The sequence below is a fragment of the Formica exsecta genome, unplaced genomic scaffold (assembly GCF_003651465.1).
Source record: "Formica exsecta isolate Colony F162 unplaced genomic scaffold, ASM365146v1 scaffold368, whole genome shotgun sequence".
Taxonomy (NCBI): Eukaryota; Metazoa; Arthropoda; class Insecta; order Hymenoptera; family Formicidae; genus Formica; species Formica exsecta.
This window is the reverse complement of record NW_021850923.1, coordinates 1-8871: the sequence shown is the minus strand read 5'-3', so window position 1 is coordinate 8871 and position 8871 is coordinate 1. Positions and strand designations below refer to the sequence as shown.

Sequence of the window (8871 nt, the reverse complement as noted above, 5' to 3'; positions counted from 1 at the left end):
GGAGGAGAGAAGAAATGGATTCGTAGAAACGATTATTTAGGTAGAGAGAACGATAGGTTTTTTTTCTCACCGAATAACGTGAAAATAATGTATAATACTTACAACCGATATCTCTTGACAGCTGTCCTCGTAATTTTTCTTACTCAAATTCGCAACCAAATAACTGATTTGTGACAAAGTAAAAGACAACGAGTCCAGGTTCATAGTTCCATGAATACGACCTCGAAAGCTTCAAACGCGTTTGAAGCTTTCTTCGGTATCCACGAATTGCCGCCGCCCCGGATTCTCTCCTCCTCGTTAAAAGCAAGAAAGTTACATTGGCACAATCCTATGACCAACATCGGGATTGATATTATTGGGATACGATTTCACAGCAACGTCATGGCGTGAGCACAACACGGACGAGGCTCACAAAAAAAACACGTAACACGTTCTCGAAGCAATCTCTATTCTATCTCTCTCTCACCCCCACTTTCGTCTCACACCACTATCGTCGCGCGTATTATAGTCGCCGCACAAAATCGTATACATAAAAGTCACAATTGTTCGCACTGCGCCGTATATCGTAGCTGCCCGTGTCCCGTCTCTTCGCGGTCAGATTCGTCCATGACGATGATATAAGAAAAACGGCGAGATAAGGGTATACAAAATTCCCGTGGGAGATGCGCACTCGTGTTCCGAACGGTCTATGTACAAATTACAATGACGTGACGCGCTCTCTCTCACTTATATATAGACACAGGAACGATCCACGAAGTGCTGAAAAACAATATGGCGTTCAACGTTACTACATTTCTACCCATACGCATATATATTTTTACAGACAAAAATTGGACGCATAATTTTTTTAGACACAATACAAAGATGACTTCAACCAAATTCCGGTTAATTAAATCGTTGATTAACTTACAGAGCAACCAAAAATAAAATTTTAAAATTTGTGTCATATACGAGAATTTATGTCGTTAGAAATTTTTATGTTGGTAGCTCTGTAAGTTAACTAGCCAATCACAGCTATTTCTTTAAAAAATGAAACGATTGTGATTGGTCAATTTTAGAACTGCGGATGTTAAGGCCATATTACACTACGGGTTGCGGGCTCGGTTGCGGTTGGGGTTACGGCTGATAGTTGCGGATTGACCAATCAACCGGCAAGCTGCTTTGCTCTGATTGGTCAATCCGTATTCGTCAACCGTAACCCCAATCGCAAATGAGCCCGCAACCCGTAGTGTAATACGGACTTTAAGGTGCCTTTACATGGCAGCGTCAAGCGTCGAGCGTTAAGCGTCTGCGCAGAATATTGTTGCCCAGAATTATATTTCATTTATTTTATTATATAACAGATGTGTGTGTGTGTGTGTTATTATTAATCAAAGATATATTATGAAACGTTACTACTCTGGCAATGTAAATTAAAATTAAATTAAAATACAAATGCGGCAAAAGATTTTGGATGGTTGAAATATTCAAATAAATAAGACACAAAAAGGGATTCACAAATGACAAAACGACACAGTTTGAAAAACTATTGTTAAAAGTAGGAAATGATTTAAAGGAGCAGTATATGTTATAAACATGCAGGAAAGAAAATGAAAATTATATCCCATAATCCTTCCCATACAGCACAGAACGTTGCAGCAACATTGCAACATTGTAGTAACATTGCTGCAACGTTCTGTGCTCTTTAGGCTTGTAACGACCCACATTGGGCGCGTTCCACTTAACGACCGCAACGCTCATGGTATTATTTTATCCTTGTTGTTCACCGAAAGTTAAACAAAGACAGATGATGCTTGCGAGCGTCAAGTGGAACGCGTCCATTGTAGAGCTGTCCACAGACTTTTATATATATATAGAAGTCTGTAGAGCTGTCAATTAAACATGGTTATGTCCTTACAGTCTAAATAAATGCATATTATTATTTCTGGTGATCACGGTAAGTAGAAATGTTCTTTCCGTGTTGTTAAATAACTGTAGGGGACTTTATTGACATTGCGGGATCTTTATTTATATCCAGCAGCACACATATATGCAGCCTAACCTCTTCATCCGTGTATCGGATTCTCATCATAAATTGTCTCTTTGTTCTATTTTAGATGGTGAGGCACTGTTCAGTTAGCGGCTGTAATGTAAGGGAAAAGCAAGGTCTTATGTTGTTTCGATTTCCGAGAGAATCAGAAAGACGCGCGAAATGGATTTCATTGGTGAACCGGTCAAATTGGCAACCACATGCAAATAGCACACTTTGCGAAGTAAATATCACTCTATGTTTCTACCGTTGTCAATAAATTTGCAAATCGTACCTATATTCTTCGAATATTCAGATTCATTTTGGCAAAGATCAGTGGGAGCAAAGGAGGGAAGATGGTTCAAGAAAGTTGCAGTGCTCGGCTATTCCATCGTTATTATCTTCAGAAGAAAATTCTTCGCCTGTCCCTTACATCCCTTTTCTCGATGAGCATAACTATTGTCGCTTGTCCAGTGTTCCAACAGTCATTTCCCATGCTCCGATACTTCTCCCCCAATCACGAAGCCTCTCCAAGGATGTCTCTAACATAAATGTGAATAAGATTTCTATCCATCCAGTAACTTTTGTCACCTCTGTCAATTTAGCCAAGAAAATATCTGCATCAGAAACACAGTCGCCCGCATCGTCATCAGTTACAGATAGAACGAAAAAAGAAACCGTGGAAGCTTTAAAGCGGCGATTAGAGTCAAAAGAAAAAGAATTAGAAGCACTCCAGACAAAACATGTTTCTATGCAAAAGATGGCAGATAGAGTTTTCAACAGTTATCGTAATATGAGAAGGCAACACGAAAAAACGAAAATAGAGCTTAAAAGACTCGAAAATTTCCATCGTCGTAGCTATGGATTATTGGCTGTCAGATTGCGCCAAGACCAATGGAAGGCTCTATGTTCAAAGACTACAAGAGGAAGAAAGTGGAGCACTCCAACCATTACCGACGCACTAGTCTACAAAATGAAATGGGGCACGCAAGGCTACTCGGACTTTGTCAGGGAGTTTCCAATTTTTCCTTCAGTTAGAACACTTCAGAAAGCAGTTTAAGACATAAGCTGTTATCACTAATGTAAATTTCCATAAAATAAAGAATTTATTGCGGAAACAGTAATTTATTTCTGAATTGAAAGATATATAATTATATATACAGTGACTCGCATTAATATTTGGACGCTATAATACATGGAGAAAAAATTAGTTTGTATACTTATTTAAGACATTTTTTCTTTTTAACGAGTTAAAGCATTTATTGTAGTTGTCGAAAATATAAACTATTTTTATTTAATTTGTGTATTTTTTCATATAATAAGTGGTAAACAAAATAATTCTTACAACGCAAAAAAAAGTCGGACAAAAAAAATATATTTTTCTATAAAATGCACTTACATATGAACTAAATTACTATAACTTCAATATTTTGTAGGGTATCCTTTTGTGCTTTAATTCACTAAAAAACAGAAAATTCTTTAAATAAATAGACAGATTAATTATTTTTCAAGTATTACGATGTGTGAATATTAATGCGAGTCATTGTAATATTATAATTATAGATACACAATAAAAAATATAATTAGCCTGTTTACAATTATGTAACAAACGGAAGGAGCAAAAAAAAACACTAAAACTTTTTACAAATTGTTTTGTAGCTCAATACTTTTGGCAAGTGCTTGCCAATGTGTAGCTCTTGCTTCATCAAATTTACCTCGCAAACTATATTTTGAATTTATTATTTAGGAAAGCAATGGAATTTTAAACGAAATCTCGAAATGCGTCGGTCTCGTAGATAGAAAGTGATACATGATCATTTATCGATGAACGCATTAACCGAATTCTTTGCAGGCTTTGTAGGGGCCGCGCCGTTGTGTCCGCCTACGTGTACATATATTTAGATTTGGAGTTTTATTCAGTATCCGACACGTCAAACATCCACAATTTATCATCAACATAAATTTGTAGCATCTTCAAAGCCATTTTTTATGAATTTCGGAATCCTATAATTTGTATCCTACACTTTGCAGATAATCTCCTTCCCGCCTAAATAACTCTCGCGCATGGACCACGTATGGACTACACCACCTCGGGAGCTGAGGCAGCTCATGCGCTCTCATGCGCTGCACAACATGGCGCGGCGTTGTGGTGGGAGACCGTTCAAATGCGCGCATGAACTGCGCATGGATTGAAACGGAACGATCTCGTGCGCTCCTATGCGCATCATGCGAGAAACGGAACGCACTCTTTGTCCACACTCGACGTTGATTTGTTGGTTCTAGAAGTAAGAACCAATCACGTTCGATTCCTACTCAACAGTTGTGTCTCCTGAACGCACCCATTGCTCTGAGGGTGCAAACCCATGCATCGGAATAGCGTAACGCGGAACGAAAGCGGAACCAATCACGAACGTTCCGCAATTTCGTTCCGTTTTCAGTAGTTTCTAGCGGAATAGGTTTCGCAGATTGCGTAATGTACATACACATCTATACATATACACATGGTAGTAAAAGCTAACTTCAAAATTTTTCCTTTATCTCTGAAAATAAGAAATAACTTGTAATAATTAATAATGTATCTCTGTTTCTGTACTGACCACGTTGCTCTACGCTGCCAATTTAACAAAGTATATGTGTACATACATACAGTTCCGTCATTTTCGTTACGTGGATTTCAAGTCCCTACATCCCCATGGAGCGGAATGAGCGCAAGCAGAACGAGCAGAACATTTCTAAAGTGACTTTCAAATATTGTTTTTATCGATCGTTTTTTATTATCATGTACATAAATATTGAAATGAATGCGTTCTTATTGGAAATATTAATTAAAAATGTTAAATAAGTTAAATAAGTTTTAATGCGGTTTTAACTCTTTTGAAATAATGACTCGTGATTGGTTGCGCATTGATCCGCGGTGTGCTCATTACGCTCCATGGGGATGTAAGGACTTGAAATCCACGTTGCAAAAACTGCGGAACGCTCGTGATTGGTTCCGCTCTCGTTCCGCGTTACGCTATTCCGCTGCATGGGTTCGTACCCTTAAAGATCTTTCACTTTTTCCCCACTATTCTGGTTTAAATATTAAAACATTTTAAAAAAGTTAATAAAAACAATTTTTAAAAAATTCCACTAAAGTGATATATAAGAAAGTTAAGTTATGAGCCCCGATTACTCATAATGCAATGCAAAGAATCGATGTGTGAGCAGCCGCTATTAAAAAGAGATGCTAAACAAGGTAGTTATTGGTTCACACATCGATTCTTTGCATTGCATTATGGGTAATCGAAGTTCATGACTTCACCTTTTTATATATAATCTTAAATTCCACAAAACTCATCTCTCTTTTTCTACTCTACTTGGCAATAAAGAAACTTAAATTGTATCCCGAATTAATTTCATTTTACAGTTTTCAGTTATTGTATTTGTTGTTTATAAATATACATATAAATGTCATATAATATATAATAATAATATTAAATACAAAAAAGAATATCTATGTAACTAAACGCGTAAGCGAGTGTCTCAAAGCGGTGTAACTATATGCGGTAACTAAACGCGTAAGCGAGTGTCTCAAAGCGGTGTAACTATATGCGGTAACTAAACGCGTAAGCGAGTGTCTCAGGCGCTCCTCGTTCGCGGGCCCTTTTATAGCGGTTCTTTAATCTCTCGCTGCCAATAAGTTTGAACCTCCGAGTTTGGTTCGAAGATTCAACGCGGCGCCAAACTTTATTGGCCGCCCCTTGAAATATCGGCGCGAGATGAGATTCGGAGCGAGTGATAGGCCGGTGGCCCGTACGTCACTGGCTACGTCACGGCCTCGCGCGTGCCGGCAGCCGTTTATCGCGCGGCTAACCGACAAAGTTGTTTGCGTGTTTTCGTGTAAAACTTATTTGTCACATGGGCTTCAAAAGTCAAAAAACACCAAAAAACCTTAAATAATAATAGCGATAAGAACATTGTTTTTCGACTTTGATCGCGATGGAATAATAATGCGAAGCCCATGTGACAAAGAAGAAATTAAATTAAAAGTAATTTAATGCAATCTCAAACATCTCTATATTCTCGAAATTCATTTCTGAATAATGGTCCATGATATTACTTTGTACAGTATCGTACATTTTTCTCTGTGTAGTCTATGGTTGTCAGCTTTCGCACATCGCGAGCAACGAAAGTAGAAACTTGACCAACCTTTTGAGCGACGTCGTGCCGAACCTCGCGACAGATGTTCGGAAAAGCAGAGCTCTCATTCGATATCGCCCATCGCTTATCGCTTATCGCGTCCAGTGTGCAAGGGCCATTACCACAGATTTCTAAATATTACTAGACCGCTAACTCCCTTATATAAAGTACCAAAAAATTGACACCAAAAATATGTATTTGTATTACATATGAGAAGTAAACATCTGCGCATGCGTGACTTAAGTAGGAATCAGTAGGAAAGAAGAGGATAGGAGCTGGATATGTAATATGGCCGATGTGTACAGCCGAAAAATGTTTGTGTGTGTGTGTGTGTGTGTGTGTTGTGTACATACTTTTCGGGGCCCTGTATTTCGTAGGAGTTAGCGGTCTAGTAATATAAAGAAGTCTGTGGCCATTACATAATTGGACGATGCAAGAAAAAAGTCCGTTTCTCGTTATCTGTTGGGTTTAGAATGTCCAATCATATTAGCATTCTTGTAGGTAGTCTCGAGATCTATAATAAAGTCCGATGCACTTTTTCCCTAGGACAGCTGGTTGACAAGTTACATACTTGGACGAAGACAGATAGAATTTTTTTTTTTTTTTTTGTGTCGTAAACCGTTGGGTTTAGAAACTCGAATCATAAGAGCACTATTGTAGGAATTGACGAGTTCTATAAAAAAGTCCTATGTACTTTTCCCGTAGGACCGGTGGTTTACCAGTTACATACTTGGACCAAGACAGATAGAGGACCTTCTCTCGTAAACCGTCGGGTTTAGAAACTCGAATTATAAGGGCATTTTTGTATGGAATATCGAGTTCTATATAAAAGTCCTATGCTCTTTTCCCCTACGACAGCTGGTTGACGAGTTATATACTTGGTCCAAGACAGATAGAAGACCTTCTCTCTCGTAAACCGTCGGGTTTAGAAACTCGAATCATAGGAGCATTCTTGTAGGGTTTCTCAGGTTAAAAAAAAAAAAAAAAAAAAAAAAAAGGTTAGGGTTACGGTGTTCCAGCTTTTTTGCATATTTTTATTACGGAAATCGAAAATTGGTCACGCGAAACGGATTCTGGCGTTGGTCTCGCGTCGATATCTATCTCCGTTCCTTAGTTATAGGGGTGCAAAGCGCCCCTTGCCATTTTGGGTCCGTAACTCGGAAACCGTTGACGGGGAAGGGGTGTCTCCCGAGGGACATCGATCGGTCTCGCGAAAGGCTACAATTTGGTCCCGTACTCCGCCCCCCCTAGGACCCACCCTTCGGGCCCTGTATACTTGGTCCAAAGGGGTGAAAATTTTTTTTTATGGAAATCGAAAGTTGATCACGCGAAACGGATTCTGGCGTTGGTCTCGCGTCGATATCTATCTCCGTTCCTTAGTTATAGGGGTGCAAAGCGCCCCTTGCCATTTTGGGTCCGTAACTCGGAAACCGTTGACGGGGGAGGGTTGTCTCCCGAGGGACATCGATCGGTCTCGCGAAAGGCTACAATTTGGTCCCGTACTCCACCCCCCCTAGGACCCACCCTTCGGGCCCTGTATACTTGGTCCAAAGGGGTGAAAATTTTTTTTTATGGAAATCGAAAGTTGATCGCGCGAAACGGATTCTGGCGTTGGTCTCGCGTCGATATCTATCTCCGTTCCTCAGTTATAGGGGTGCAAAGCGCCCCTTCCTATTTTTGGTCCGTAACTCGAAAACCGTTGACGCGGCGAGATTGGCACCCGAGGGACATCGATCGGTCTCGCGAAGGGCTACAATTTCGGTCCCGTACTCCAACCCCCTAGGATCCACCCTTCGGGCCCTGTATACTTGGTCCAAAGGGGTGCAAATTTTTCTTTACGGAAATCGAAAGTTGATCGCGCGAAACGGATTCTGGCGTTGGTCTCGCGTCGATATCTATCTCCGTTCCTCAGTTATAGGGGTGCAAAGCGCCCCTTCCTATTTTTGGTCCGTAACTCGAAAACCGTTGACGCGGCGAGATTGGCACCCGAGGGACATCGATCGGTCTCGCGAAGGGCTACAATTTCGGTCCCGTACTCCAACCCCCTAGGATCCACCCTTCGGGCCCTGTATACTTGTATATATTTTTTTTCATTTTCTCAAAAAAATTGTTTTTTCCCTAAGTCACAAGGGTGTACGGAGTGCTAAAAATCGGTCAAAATTGGACTATACCAATCGATAGAGAATCGCGTGGGATGTGTTTTGGACCTATATATTTTTTTTCATTTTCCCAAAAAATTTTTTTTTCCTTAAGTCACGAGGGTGTACGGAGTGTAAAAAATCGATCAAAATTGGACTATTTCAATCGATAGAGAATCGCGTGGGATGTGTTTTGGACTTATATATTTTTTGTCATTTTCTCAAAAAAATTGTTTTTTCCCTAAGTCACAAGGGTGTACGGAGTGCTAAAAATCGGTCAAAATTGGACTATACCAATCGATAGAGAATCGCGTGGGATGTGTTTTGGACTTATATATTTTTTGTCATTTTCTCAAAAAAATTGTTTTTTCCCTAAGTCACAAGAGTGTACGGAGTGTTAAAAATTGATCAAAATTGGACTATACCAATCGATAGAGAATCGCGTGGGATGTGTTTTGGACCTATTTATTTTTTTTCATTTTCTCAAAAAAATTTTTTTTTCTTGAGTCACGAGGGTGTACGGAGTGTAAAAAATCGATCAAAATT

At 39.5% G+C, this 8871-nt stretch overlaps 2 protein-coding genes across 3 annotated transcripts in view; one reads left to right on the top strand and one right to left on the bottom strand.

The window, feature by feature from the left end:
• LOC115239227 (CCR4-NOT transcription complex subunit 1) overlaps positions 1-741 on the bottom strand; it is a 13214-nt gene extending 12473 nt beyond the window's left edge. The window contains exon 1 of one of the 2 annotated variants that reach the window (XM_029813629.1): positions 103-741. In XM_029813629.1, coding sequence (XP_029669489.1) covers positions 103-204 — 102 coding nt within the window. In that variant the 5' untranslated portion in view covers positions 205-741. The remainder of the gene's footprint in view (positions 1-102) is intronic. The other variant, XM_029813628.1, reaches the window with a different exon arrangement.
• A 1019-nt stretch (positions 742-1760) lies between these two features.
• On the top strand, positions 1761-3126 carry LOC115239234 (THAP domain-containing protein 1-like). The gene is made up of 3 exons (XM_029813643.1): positions 1761-1936; positions 2097-2252; positions 2325-3126. Exons 2-3 carry the CDS (start codon positions 2097-2099, stop codon positions 3066-3068), a joined length of 900 nt encoding a protein of 299 aa, XP_029669503.1. The 5' UTR covers positions 1761-1936; the 3' UTR covers positions 3069-3126.
• The last annotated feature ends 5745 nt before the right edge of the window (positions 3127-8871 follow it).

What these genes read in the sequence shown, in the direction of transcription:
- LOC115239234 (XM_029813643.1), top strand. Translation starts at nt 2,097, where the DNA reads ATGGTGAGGCACTGTTCAGTTAGCGGCTGTAATGTAAGGGAAAAGCAA. An exon ending in CAAATAGCACACTTTGCGAA is followed by an intron (nt 2,253 to 2,324) that starts GTAAATATCACT and finishes TCGAATATTCAG; the next exon opens with ATTCATTTTGGCAAAGATCA.